Here is a 14,066-nt window from a genome sequence, read left to right on the forward strand (position 1 = left end):
ACAGGCGCCCACCACCACTCCTGGCTATTTTTGTTTTTGTATTTTAAGTAGAGACGGGGTTTCACCGTGTTAGCCAGGATGGTCTCGATCTCCTGACCTCATGATCCGCCCGCCTCGGCCTCCCAAAGTGCTGGGATTACAGGTGTGAGCCACCATGCCCGGCCTATTATTGCTATTCTAATATAACTAAATTATAAAACATTTGCAAAATAATTCACAGATGGAAACCCTGTGTAAGAAAACATACAATGTCTCCCGACTTTTCCTCTTAAAATATTTAGAAAGTCTTGGAATTCCTGACTCTGGTTCTCTGATTCCCTGTCACCAACTGGGTGTCCAACAGCTCAATCCTGTTCTAACACTTAACTCTCCAGAGTTAGTGTCAGATTCCACAGGTTTAAGGGTTCAGTCCTACAGACAGACAGTCTGGGTCCATAGGCCTCTCAGGCATACCTCTCTGACTTGGGTACAAATTTGGAGGTTCCCACAGCCCTCTTGCCCCTTCATGTTTGATAATTTGCTAGAGCAACTCACAGAACTCAGGAAAATGCTGTCCTGACTATTAAGAGTTTATTATAAAGGATACAGATGAGCAGCCTGATGAGGAGGTGCAAAGGGTGGGGTCTGAAAGGGTCCCTAAGTGCAGGAGCCTCTGTCTCCATGGATTTTGGGCTCACCACTCCAGAAGCTCCTCCAACCCTGTTTAGGGGGATTTATGGAGATCCTGTTACATAGGCATGCTTGATTAAATCATTGGCCACATGGCTGGGTGCAGTGGCTCATTCACTGGGAGGCCGAGGTGGGAAGATCACTTGAGCCCAGGAGTTCGAGATCAGCCTGGACAACATAAGGAGACCCTGTCTCTAACAGCAACAAAAAAACAATCATTGGCCATTGGTGATTGATTTAATCTCCAGCCTTCCCTCCCTGAAGTGGGAGTGAAAGGGGCCTGGAAGTTCTAGCCCTCAGGGCTTGGTCTTTCTGGGAACCAGCCTCATCCTAAAGCTCTATCCTAGGCCAACCCCTCTCTCCCCAAGAGTTGCCCCCTTAGCGTAAACTTCGGTATGGTTGAAAGTGGCTCTTTCTGAATAACTAATGTCCCTCGTATCACTGAGGAAATTCCAGGCCTTTTAGGATTTCTGTGCCAAGAACTAGCAGCAAACACCAAATATATATTTTTATTATGCTCCACTAGTTATTCTTTGTTCAACAAAGATTTGTTCAGCACTTGCAGTATATTGAATATTGTGTTAGATATGAGGAACTTCAACAAAGATTTATTGTAATCTGTCATGTCAACAAAATAGACAAAAATACCTGCCCATATAGAGCTTATATTCTTGAGGAAGAATACAGACAATAAAAACAGAAACCTTTGTATGTCAGACAGTGGTAAGCACCATGGGTAAAGCGGACTTCGGAGGGTTTGTTTGTTTTTGCTTTTTGGCCCCTGCCTTATTGCCAACACCTGGAGCGGGACAAGGTCTATATTGGGCGTCCAATAAATGCGTTAAATGTGTTGAATGAATAATGAGAACATGGTTTCAGCAGAACTTAGTAACCAGTTGCGTGGTGGTGTGAGGAGAGATGTCTAGAATGATGACCAGGTTGATCAGAGTAACCTGGGCAGAGAGAATGCTGTAGGAGATGGGGTTTGAGGAAATCTGCTGAATGGGATTTTGAACACCTGTAAGTACCAGAGAGGCACCCAAGTAGAGAAGTGTCCAGTGGGAAATGCAGGCTGATGCTCAGGAGGGACTCGTGGGCTGGAGATTGATGTTGGGAGTTATGGATATGTAAATGGCGGGCGAAGCTTAGCCATGGTGAGTCAGTGCAGGGTAGTCTTCTCTGGTAAGTGCTTGTTTAGTGTCTGCCTGTAGACTACCTGGGAAGAAACTCACTTTCTGTAGGCAACCTGCTTTTTTGAAAAAAATAATTTCAAATTGATAAGAAATTGCGAAAATAGGCCAGGCACAGTGCTCACGCCTATAATTCTAGCACTTTGGGGAGCTGAGGTGGGCAGATCGCTTGAGTTCAGGAGTTTGAGACCAGCCTGGGCAACATGGCAAAACCCCATCTCTACAAAGAAAGTACAAAAAAATTAGCCAGGTGTAGTGGCGTATGCCTGTAGTCCCAGCTACTTGGGAGGCTGAAGTGGGAGGTTGCAGTGAATCCAGATCACACCACTGCACTCCAGCCTGGGCCACAGAGCAAGATTCTGTCTCAAAAAAACCAAAAAACCAAAACAAAAAAAGAAATTGCAAAAATAAAAATAGTACAAGGAACATCTGAATATCCTTTAACAGGATTCATCTATTGTTAACACTCTACCTTAGTAACTTTTTTTTTTTTTTTTTTTTTAAGGACAGAGTCTTGCTCTGTTGCCCAGGCTGGGGTGCAGTGGCTTGATCTTGGCTCGCTACAACCTTCGCCGCTGGGGTTCAAGCAATTCTTCTGCCTCAGCCTCCCAAGTAGCTGGGACTACAGGCAACCGCTACCACGCCTGGCTAATTTTTGTATTTTTAGTAGAGATGGGGTTTCACCATGTTGGCCAGGCTGGTCTCAATCTCCTGACCTCTTGATCCACCCACCTCGGCCTCCCAAAGTGCTGGAATTACAGGCATGAGCCACTGCACCTGGCCCTCCTGTCAGTATTTTTGAGCTTTGTTCTTAGATGTAGTTCATTTAATTGAAAACAGCATACCTTTTAAGATTTGTTGGGCAGGACTGGAGCATTACTCAGTCTAGGGCTAATTATTTCCTGCTTCTAAGGGAAGACCCTTCTGTGTGCTCCACCCAGTTCCTGTGAATCATAAGCTTTTAAGTGGCTGGTGGGACCAGACACTATACCCAGCTGAGGGCGGTGCCCTAATACCGCTAATCCTCTTGGCTGGTTCTTTCCCAGACTTCTGCTAATTTGCTCACTTTATGTACTGATCAGTCCTCAGCTGAAGACTCAGGGGGACTGTCTGCAGCTCTCTGGAATTGTTTTTCTGTGTAGCTTTCCTTTCTGATACCGTTGTCTGTGAACTCTGGTCACCCTGATATCCCTAGAGTCACATCCCCGTCTCTTCAATCCATGGGGGCTGCTGGCCTCCGCCTGGGTTCTTTCTCCCTCTGCTGCCTACTCTTGAGAGGAACTGCCAGATATTTTCCAGAGTGGCTGTACCAGCAATGTGTGAGTGATTCCGTTTTTCTGAATCCTTGCCAGCACTTGGTGTTATCACTATTTTTGATGTTAGCGATTGTGATAGATGTGTAGTCATGTTTCATTGTGGTTTTACTTTCTGTCTTTAATGGGTAATGATGTTGAGCATCTTTTCATGTGTGTATTTACCCTCTTTATATCTTCTTTGGTGACATGTATGTGCATATCTTTTTTTTTTTTTTAATTGATCATTCTTGGGTGTTTCTCGCAGAGGGGGATTTGGCAGGGTCATAGGACAATAGTGGAGGGAAGGTCAGCAGATAAACAAGTGAACAAAGGTCTCTGGTTTTCCTAGGCAGAGGTCCCTGCGGCCTTCCTCAGTGTTTGTGTCCGTGGGTACTTGAGATTAGGGAGTGGTGATGACTCTTAAGGAGCATGCTGCCTTCAAGCATCTGTTCAACAAAGCACATCTTGCACCGCCCTTAATCCATTTAACCCTGAGTGGACACAGCACATGTTTCAGAGAGCACAGGGTTGGCAGTAAGGTCACAGATCAACAGGATCCCAAGGCAGAAGAATTTTTCTTAGTACAGAACAAAATGAAAAGTCTGCCATGTATACTTCTTTCTACACAGACACGGGAACCATCCGATTTCTCAATCTTTTCCCCACCTTTCCCCCCTTTCTATTCCACAAAACCGCCATTGTCATCATGGCCCGTGCTCAATGAGCTGTTGGGTACACCTCCCAGACGGGGTGGTGGCCTGGCAGAGGGGCTCCTCACTTCCCAGTAGGGGCGGCTGGGCAGAGGCGCCCCTCACGTCCCGGACTGGGCGGCTGGCCGGGCGGGGGGCTGACCCCCCCACCTCCCTCCCGGACGGGGCGGCTGGCTGGGCGGGGGGCTGACCCCCCCACCTCCCTCCCGGACGGGGCAGCTGGCCGGGCAGAGGGGCTCCTCACTTCTCAGACGGGGCAGTTGCCAGGCAGAGGGTCTCCTCACTTCTCAGATGGGGCAGCCAGGCAGAGACGCTCCTCACATCCCAGATGGGGCGGTGGGGCAGAGGCGGTCCCCACATCTCAGACGATGGGCGGCCGGGCAGAGACGCTCCTCACTTCCTAGATGTGATGGCGGCCGGGAAGAGGCGCTCCTCACTTCCTAGATGGGATGGCGGCCGGGCAGAGACGCTCCTCACTTTCCGGACTGGGCAGCCAGGCAGAGGGGCTTCTCACATCCCAGACGATGGGCGGCCAGGCAGAGACGCTCCTCACTTCCCAGACGGGGTGGCGGCCGGGCAGAGGCTGCAATCTCGGCATTTTGGGAGGCCAAGGCAGGCGGCTGGGAGGTGGAGGTTGTAGCGAGCCGAGATCACGCCACTGCACTCCAGCCTGGGCACCATTGAGCACTGAGTGAACAAGACTCCGTCTGCAATCCCGGCACCTCGGGAGGCCGAGGCTGGCGGATCACTCGCGGTTAGGAGCTGGAGACCGGCCCGGCCAACACAGCGAAACCCCATCTCCACCAAAAAAATACGAAAACCAGTCAGGTGTGGCGGCGCGCGCCTGCAATCGCAGGCACTCAGCAGGCTTGTATGTGCATATCTTTTGCCCATTTTCTAGGCAGGGTTTTTTTGTTTTGTTTTGTTTTTACTGTTAACCTTCACTTTTTAAATTTTTTTTTTTCCAGACGGAGTCTCGCTCAGTCGCCAGGCTGGAGTGCAGTGGCGCAATCTTGGTTTATTGCAACCTCCACCTCCTGGGTTCAAGCGATTCTCCTGCTTCAGCCTCCTGAGTAGCTGGGACTACAGGCGCACGCCACCACGCCCAGCTAATTTTTGTAATTTTAGTAGAGACAGGGTTTCACCATGTTGGTCAGGATGGTCTTGATCTCTTGACCTCGTGATCTGCCCACCTTGACCTCCCAAAGTGCTGGGATTACAGGCGTGAGCCACCGCGCCCAGCAACTTTCTGAATTTTTAAAAATTTTTTTTTATTTTTTTGAGACAGAGTCTCGCTCTGTCACCCGTGCTGGAGTGCAATGACATGATCTCGGTTCACTGCAACATCTGCCCCCTGGGTTCAAGTGATTCTCCTGCCTCCGCCTCTTAAGTAGCTGGGACTACAGGCATGTGCCACCACACCTGGCTAATTTTTATATTTTTACTAGAGACAGGGTTTCACCATGTTGGCCAGGCTGGTCTCAAACTCCTGACCTCGGGTGATCTGCCCGCCTTGGCCTCCCAAAGGGCTGGGATTACAGGTGTAAGCCACCGTACCTGGCCCACTTTTTAAAAAATATATATACAATTTTTTCTTTCTTTTTTTAAAAAAGACAGCATCTTGCTATGTTGCTGAGGCTGGTTTGGAACTCCTGGCCTCAAGCAATTCTCCCACCTTGGCATCCCAAAGTGCTGGGATTACAGGCATGAGACCCTGCACCCAGCCATCCTTCACTTTTGATATATAGGTTTGCTGGTATCGATTTCTGGGGTAGAAATCACTTAAAAATTATAAAGGTCTTCCTTTCAGTTACAGAGTTCTCTTCTCACTGTTGAGGATTCTCCTCTCAGCTTTTGAGACATCCTAGCTGTTCTGGCTGCTGACTCTTCCTAGGCCTCTCTGACTCCCCTTCGGAGCTCACACATAATTCTCAGAATCCATAGTGACTGCCTTTCAGTGTGATACCTTGGCTTGTTTGGCTATGATTGCAACAAAAACGTGGTCATAATGACAAGTTGTGTCCTTATTTTATTTCTGTTATAAGCTACAGGTCAAAGGGGATAGCTTGCGGAGTACAATAATTCACAGAGAAGAAATACAAGAATGTTCCTGGATAGAAATGCAAGTCATTTTGATACCTTACTTTTTTGTTCCAATAGTTGATGCTTGGTCATCATTATCATTGTCTGCAAGTGCTGAGGTGTTGGGTTTTTTGAAGAAATTTAACAAGTGAGAATGTTTATTCCTTGGCTCCTTGGTGGTAGCTCAGGCCTGGGTGTGTGATGTTTCGGCAACATTAGTGACGTTTCTGCCATCTTGACTTATAGGTGGAAGCCTCTTCGGCCTGCTGAGCAAGAACAATCGTTTTGGTAGAAATCCAGTTGTGCTGTTGGGCATCCTGGTGCACTTCATAGCTTTTTATCTAATATTTCTCAACATGCCTGGAGATGCCCCGATTGCTCCTGTTAAAGGAACTGACAGCAGTGCTTACATCAAATCCAGGTATAGTGGCTGTCATTTCTCTAGTCGCTTGAGGACGGGTGGGAGGTAACGGATGGCTAGATACTGAAAGTGGAGCAGTTAATCCTCTTCAGAGAGCCTGGTGTCTCTCTAAGGTCATCTGTCAAGTGTTCATGGAGTCAGACTGAGTTTAAATAGGAATCCTTAGAGAATCCTAAGTTATTTTTGTAATAGTTGGTTTTAACCTTTTCCCCCACTAAATCTTTTTCTTGATCCTTGAAGGAGCACATAAGTATCTGATTTGCATTTTTTATCTCTGCTTCTTAAGCAGTGAACTATCCAGACATTAGGGCCTGGAGGAAGAACAAAAAGGAGCGAGGGAGAACCTGGCAACCGGGGAGGCCATTCAGTCCTTCCAGAGCAGTTTATATAACGTTTGAGGATATCGGTTTAGTGCACTCAACTCTCAAGTTCATTATAAACGCAGACATTTATGTCCAGCTCCACAAATCCAAGGGGAGCCCAGCCCAAAAAACTGTACAAACTGAGTATATCGCATCTGAAAATCTGAAACTTTTCAAGGGCCAACATGATGCTCAAAGGGAAGTGTTATTAGAACATTTCAGGTTACAGATTTTCAGATTAAAAATACCTAACTGGTCAGTGTAATGCAGATGTTCCAAAATCTGAAAAGAAAATTTGAAACACTTCTGGTCTTGATAAGGGATACTCAACCTGCATTTTCTTCACAAATGGTTGAGACCAGAGTTTGTTAGAATGTAAAGGTGTGTGCATTTGAGCACAAATTCTTACTTTGTAAATTCTAATCTTTTTGTTTTATTTTTATTTATTTATTTATTTATTTTGAGACAGAGTCTCACTCTGTCTGCCAGCCTAGAATGCAAGTGGCGTGATCTCCGCTCGCTGCAACCTCCACCTCCGGGGTTCAAGTGATTCTCGTGTCTCAGCCTCCTGAGTAGCTGGGATTACAGGCACGCGCCACTATGCCCAGCTAATTTTTATATTTTTAGTAGAGATGGGGTTTTGCCATGTTGGCCAGGCTGGTCTCAAACTCCTGTCTTCAAGTGATCCGCCCACCTCAGCCTTCCAAAGTGCTGGGATTCCAGGCATGAGCCACCGCACCAGCTTTGTCTTTATTTTTGTTTCATAGTGTTTAAAACTTGCAGGTAGAATTCTTTTGTGGGTGGGTTGCTTGTATATTTTAAATGGCTCTAGCAGATATTGCTCATACTAAATTGATTTTTATTTTCTTCAGCAAAGAAGTTGCCATTCTCTGCAGTTTTCTGTTGGGCCTTGGAGACAGCTGCTTTAATACCCAGCTGCTTAGTATCTTGGGCTTTCTGTATTCTGAAGACAGCGCCCCAGCATTTGCCATCTTCAAGTTTGTTCAGGTAACCTCTTCAGATTGTGATTGTGTTTGACATAGGGCTCTTTCCTTTGTGTATTGCCTTGTTTTCCTTGATTACTTGTATTGTGGTTTTAATTTTTATTTATTTATTTTTATTTTTTTGATAGAGTCTCTCTGTCACTCAGGCTGGAGTGCAGTAGCGCAATCTTGACTCCCTGCAACCTCCGCCTCCCGGGTTCAAGCAATTCTCCTGCCTTAGCCTCCTGAGTAGCTGAGATTACAGGTGCACACCACCACGCCTGGCTAATTTTTGTATTTTTTTTTCTTTTTAGCAGAGGCAGGGTTTCACCACGTTGGTTAGGCTGGTCTCAAACTTCTGACCTCAGGTGATCCACCTGCCTTGGCCTCCCAAAGTGCTGGGGATTATATGCGTGAGCCACCGCGCCCAGTCTATTTTTTTATTTTATTTTTTTTTAAAGACAAAGTCGGCCCGCCGCGGCTCACACTTGTAATCCCAGCACTTTGGGAGGCCAAGGTGGGTGGATCACGAGGTCACAAGATGGAGACCATCCTGGCTAACACGGTGAAACCCTGTCTCTACTAAAAATACAAAAAAATTAGCCGGGCGTGGTGGCATGTGCCTGTAGTCCCAGCTACTTGGGTGGCTGAGGCAGGAGAATGGTGTGAACCCGGGAGGCGGAGCTTGTGGTGAGCCCAGATCTTGCCACTGCACTTCAGCCTGGGCCACAGAGCCAGACTCCGTCTCAAAAAAAAAAAAAAAAGACAGTCTCACTCTGTAGTCCAGACTGGAGTGCAGTGGCACGATCTTGGCTCAGTGCAATCTCTGCCTCCCAAGTAGGTGGGATTACAGGAGTGCACTACCACGTTCAGCTAAGTTTTTATATTTTTAGTAGAGATGAGGTTTTGCCATTTTGGCCAGGCTGGTCACAAACTACTGGCCTCAAGTGATCCACCCACTTGGGCCCCACAAAGTGCTGGGATTATAAACATGAGCCACCGCCCCGGCTATATTGTGTTTCTTATTTTATTTTATTTTTTTGTTTCCTCTTTTTTTTGCTTTTGTCTTGTATTGTGTTTTTTAAATGAAAGTTGGGGACATCCTTTAAGAGGATTTATGACTAGAATTAGGAAGCAATGAGCAGTAAGATTTTTTGTATAACAGATTTTATGTTCTGGTCTCTATGGCTCTGATTAGAGATTTCCTTCCTTAGATACCAGAATTCTATTCATTTGTAATACAGACAAGTGTATTTCTTACTCTGTACATTCTTGTTACTCCAGTTTTCCACAAAATGCTATTTTTGTTTCATTTTATTTTATTTTGTAGAGATGGGGTCTTGCTATGTTGTGCAGGCTGGTCTTGAACTCCTGGGCTCAAGCATTTCTCCCACCTTGGCCTCCCAAAATGTTGGGTGGCATGAACCCCCACACCTGGCCAAAATGCTATTTTAAATACCAGGAACTGTGGCAGGAGTTTATGGTGCATGTTTATGAGTCAGTGACTAAGGAAGTCATACCTTGATGCAGAAAGAATAGAAAGCACTGTGAGTTCCAGGTGTCCTTGGGGCAGGATAGGAGTGGGGCTAGGGGCTAACTGTGGCTCACTGTGGCCCCCAGTGTGCCCGTTGTGATTTGTTTTGTTTGTTCTTAGTCTATTTGCGCAGCCGTGGCATTTTTCTACAGCAACTACCTTCTCCTTCACTGGCAACTCCTGGTCATGGTGATATTTGGGTTTTTTGGAACAATTTCTTTCTTCACTGTGGAATGGGAAGCTGCCGCCTTTGTAGCCCGCGGCTCTGACTACCGAAGTATCTGATCTGGTGTCCGTGAGGGGACACGTATGACCTCAGAAACACAGCTGGACACAGAGCTTGGTGGAAGAAGTCGCCTTTGATCTTCACTGTATATTGGGGGATGTTCAGTATGGAAAATCAAGGGATTAAGACTGTTAAATCAGCCAGAGTTGGTGTTCAAGTTTACAGATATGAGTTATTTAAAGCAAGTAGAATAAGGGAAAGCTGTTCTGTCAACTGTAATTGTTCAAAGATGTTGTTTTTCATTTCATCTATCTCAATTCTTATAATCATGTTATAGAATGTAAATGTTTTCTTCTCTCTCCTGCTCTTGTTGGAAGATCCTGCCTTGATTTAGAATACTAGGCCATATGTCATATAAATATTTTTTCTGGATATGGAGTATGTTTTGCTATGTAATAATGGGAAGCATATGTCATTCCCCATATGTGTTGGAGAATGACATTTAAATAAATAGCAAAGCTGGGTGTGGTGGTGCACCCCTATACTCCCAGCTGTTGGGGAGGCTGAGACAGAAGGATCACTTCAGCCCAGGAGATTGAGGCTGCGGTGAGCTATGATCACACCACTGCACTCCAGGCTGGGCAACAGAGTGAGACCCTGTCTTGAAAATAATAATAGGCTGGTCGCAGTGGCTCATGCCTGTAATCCCAACACTTTGGGAGGCTGAGGTGGGTGGATCACCTGAGGTCAGGAGTTTGAGACCAGCCTGGCCAACATGGTGAAACCTCATCTCTACTAAAAATACAAAAATGTGTTGGGTTTGGTGGTGCATGCCTGTCATCCTAGCTACTAGGGAGGCTGAGGTAAGAGAATTCGCTTGAACCTGGGAGGCAGAGGTTGCAGTGAGCCGACATCGTGCCATTGCACTCCAGCCTGGGTGACAAGAGTGAAACTCCATCTCAAAAAAAAGAAAAAGAAAAGAAAATAATAATGATAATTTTTTAAAATAATGAAAAATAAGTAACAAGATGCTGAAATGAAATCTTGATTTTGAAAAGATGTCTTCCTCTGTAAATGTTTCATTTGATAAGTTTTCTTACCTTGTAGCTCATAGCAAGGAGTGGCCAGTTAAGTATTGTGAAATAAGGTAAAAATTGTCGTAAGTCTTTTTTAAAATTTATTTATTTTTTATTTATTTATTTAGAGACGGAGTCTCACTCTGTCGCCTAGGCTAGAGTGCAGTGGCGCAATCTCAGCTCACTGCAATCTCTGCCTCCCGGGTTCAAGCAATTCTCATTCTTTAGCCTCCCAACTAGCTAGGATTACAGGCATGTGCCACCACACCTGGCTAATTTTTGTATTTTTAGTAGAGATGGGGTTTCACCATGTTGGCCAGGCTGGTCTGGAACTCCTGACCTCAGGTGATTCACCCGCCTCGGCCTCCCAAAGTGCTGGGATTACAGGGGTGAGCCACCATGCCCGGTCCTTTAAGTCTTAAGAACAGGGATCTAACATCTGTAACAACAAAAACATTGAAAAAGACAAACATATTTACTGAGGGAGGACTTTTGCTAGCAATTTTCCTGGAAGATGCAATGCAGAAACCCCCAAACAAACCTGGAATGAGATCTGAGCTGCGTCATCAGGCCAGTGTCACACCGTCATTTATGTGTCCTCCTCGAGCAGTGCAAGTCTATCATCCTGCGTGCGGGAATGGAACATAACTATTTGGGGAGATGTTGAAATGGAAGTGTTAGCTTCCCTCCATAAGAGCTCACTTAAATTTTTTTTTTAAATTGAAATCAAATCCAGAAACCATAAAAATGTCCCATTTTAAAGTGTACATTCACAAGGTTGCATAACCACCACAATGATCTAATTCCAGGACATTTTATCACCCCAAAAAGCAGTCGCTGCCTGTCAGCAGTCATTCTTTCTCATCTGGCATGGCAACCACGAATCTACTTTCTGTCTCTATAGATTTGCTTATTTTGAACATTTCATGTAAATGAGACAGCTCAGTTTTTTTTTTTTTTTTTTTCTTTTCAAATTTTTAGTAGAGACAGAGTCTCCCTATGTTGCTCAGGCTGGTCTTGAACTCCTGGGCTTAAGTGATCTTCTTGCCATGGCCTCGCAAAGTGCTGGGGGGATTACAAGCAAGAGCCACCGTGCCTAGGAAGAGCTCACTTTTGTTGTTGTTGTCTTTTGGTTGTTGTGTGTGTGTGTGTGTGTGTTTTTTTTTCGAGACAGCGTCTCACTCTGTTGCCCAGGCTAGAGTGCAGTGGCGCAATCTTGGCTCACTGCAACCTCCGCCTCCCAGGTTAAAGCAATTCTCCTGCCTCAGCCTCCTGAGTAGCTGGGATTACAGGCATGCACCACCACGCCTGGCTAATTTTTGTATTTTCAGTAGAGACGGGGTTTCACCATGTTGGTCAGGCTGGTCTCGAACTCCTGACCTCATGATCCGCCTGCCTCAGCCTCCCAAAGTGCTGGGATTACAGGCGTGAGCCACTGCGCCCAGCGGCTCCAGATTTTGAAGTTCTGGTTTTCCTTTTTGAAGCTGATATAACCTCCATTGGCTTAGTTGATCCTATATAAATAATTTACAAATGCCCTTTTAGACTTAACAGTAGTGATTTATTATCTCTTTAAACACTTAATTTATCAAGGTGTATTAGTTTTCTAATGTGCCATAATAAATTACCCCAAAACGTAGCCACTTAAAATAACACACATCTATTTCATCACAGTTTCTGTGGGTCGGGAATCTGCGCATGGCTGAGCTGAGTCTTGAGCGTCTCTCCAGGCTGCAGTCCATGTCTCTGCAGGCTGCAGTGAAGGTGTGTTCCAGGCTTCACTGGGGGAGGGCCTGCTTCCCTGCTCACTCGTATAGTTGTTGCAGGAGTCAGTTCCTCACAGGCTGTCAGGCTAAGTAAGGATCTTGGTTTCTTATGGCTATTGGCTAAAGATCGCCCTCTGCCCTTCATCATGCTACGGAGTAGTCCTCAGGGCAGCCTACGACATGGCAGCTGTCTCCATCAAAGGTCACAAGCAAGGACAGCTGGAGAGAACGAGAGCAAGACAAAAGCCGCAGTCTCTCATAACTTCATCACTGTTGCACTCTGTCTGTTAGGTGCCAGTCACTAGTTCCAGCCTATTCTCAGGGAGGGAATTGGTGGGGAGCATCTTACAAGGCTGCCCACCTTGTCACCTGTCACACTGAGACTTACATGGAAGGTGACAACTGGGTCCTGTATTCCCAAGCCTCGCATTCTCCAGGCCCTTGCTCTGTTTGCTCATAATGGATCTGTACAACCCTGCTGGCAGAAGGAGGTGAAGCCACCTCTGTTAATGACACTGAGAATTTTAATCTGAGGAAGCCATGGCATCTTGTCACCCCTAGGATTCCTGGTGATTATTGTCAAAAGGGAAAGGAAATGAAGTGAAGTGCTGTGTGCAGTATGGCAGGAACCCAGCTTTTCCTAGGCTGCCTCCTACTGGCTTTGTGCTATGGTATTCATTTTCAGTTTCGTACTCGCTTTTTTGTTAGAGACAGGGTCTTGCTTTGTTGCCCAGGCTGGATCACAGTGGCACAATCATGGCTCACTGCAGCTTTGACGTCTTGGGCTCAAGCAATATTCCGGCCTCAGTCTCCCAAGTAGGTAGGACCACAGGCATGTACCACCATGCCTGGATAATTTTTTTTTTTTTTTTGTAAAGACAGTGTCTTATCTTGCCCAGGCTAGCCTTGAACTCCTGGACTCCAGTGATCCTCCTGCCTCGGCCTTCCAAAATGCTGGGATTACAGGAATGAGCTACTATGCTTTTTTTTCTCCCCCGCCCCCCGCCCCCGTGGGGAGTTTGTTGTGCTTATATTCAGTTCTTTTTTATTTTTATTTTTTGAGACGGAATTTCACTCTTGTTGCCCAGGCTGGAGTGCAATGGCGCGATCTCGGCTCACTGCAACCTCTGCCTCCTGGGTTCAAGCGATTCTCCTGCCTCAGCTTCCCAAGTAGCTGGGATTACAGGCATGTGCCACCACGCCCAGCTAATTTTGTATTTATAATAGAGACAGGGTTTCCCCATGTTGGTCAGGCTGGTCTTGAACTCCCAACCTCAAGTGATCCACCCGTCTCAGCCTCCCAAAGTGCTGGGATTACAGGCATGAGCCACCGCGCCCAGGCTTTTTTTTTTTTTTTTTTTTTTTTTTTTTTGAGACAGAGTCTTGCTCTGTCACCCAGGCTATAATGCAGTGGTGCAATCTCGGCTCACTGCAACCTCCACATCCTGGGTTCAAGCAGTTCTCCTGCCTCAGCCTCCCAAGTAGCTGGGACTACAGGTGCACACCACCATGCCCGGCTAATTTTTGTATTTTTTAGTAGAGATGGGGCTTCACCATGTTCGCCAGGCTGGTCTCGAACTCTTGACCTCATGATCTGCCCACCTCAGCTTCCCAAAGTGCCGGGATTACAGGCTTGAGCCCACCATGCGGGGCTGCTTTTATTCAGTTCTTGTGTCTATAGTTTTGATCTTGGTTGACTCTTTAGATGACTGGATAACATTAAGGTCATCTTTTAAATTCTTTGCATTACTT

The 14,066-nt window shown here is 46.2% G+C and overlaps 1 protein-coding gene across 10 annotated transcripts in view; it reads left to right on the plus strand.

Moving 5' to 3' along the window:
* Positions 1-14,066, plus strand: part of MFSD11 (major facilitator superfamily domain containing 11) — a 68,748-nt gene that overhangs the window by 32,672 nt on the left and 22,010 nt on the right. For 5 of the 10 annotated variants that reach the window (XM_009433367.5, XM_009433364.4, XM_009433368.5 and 2 more), the window contains exons 12-14: positions 6,193-6,367; positions 7,602-7,737; positions 9,367-9,904. In XM_009433367.5, coding sequence (XP_009431642.1) covers positions 6,193-6,367; positions 7,602-7,737; positions 9,367-9,531 — 476 coding nt within the window. In that variant the 3' untranslated portion in view covers positions 9,532-9,904. Of the gene's footprint in view, positions 1-6,192; positions 6,368-7,601; positions 7,738-9,366; positions 9,905-14,066 lie in introns of those variants that run through there. The other 5 variants (XR_010153097.1, XR_010153096.1, XR_010153095.1 and 2 more) reach the window with 1 other exon arrangement.

The sequence above is a fragment of the Pan troglodytes genome, chromosome 19 (assembly GCF_028858775.2).
Source record: "Pan troglodytes isolate AG18354 chromosome 19, NHGRI_mPanTro3-v2.0_pri, whole genome shotgun sequence".
Classification (NCBI taxonomy): domain Eukaryota; kingdom Metazoa; phylum Chordata; class Mammalia; order Primates; family Hominidae; genus Pan; species Pan troglodytes.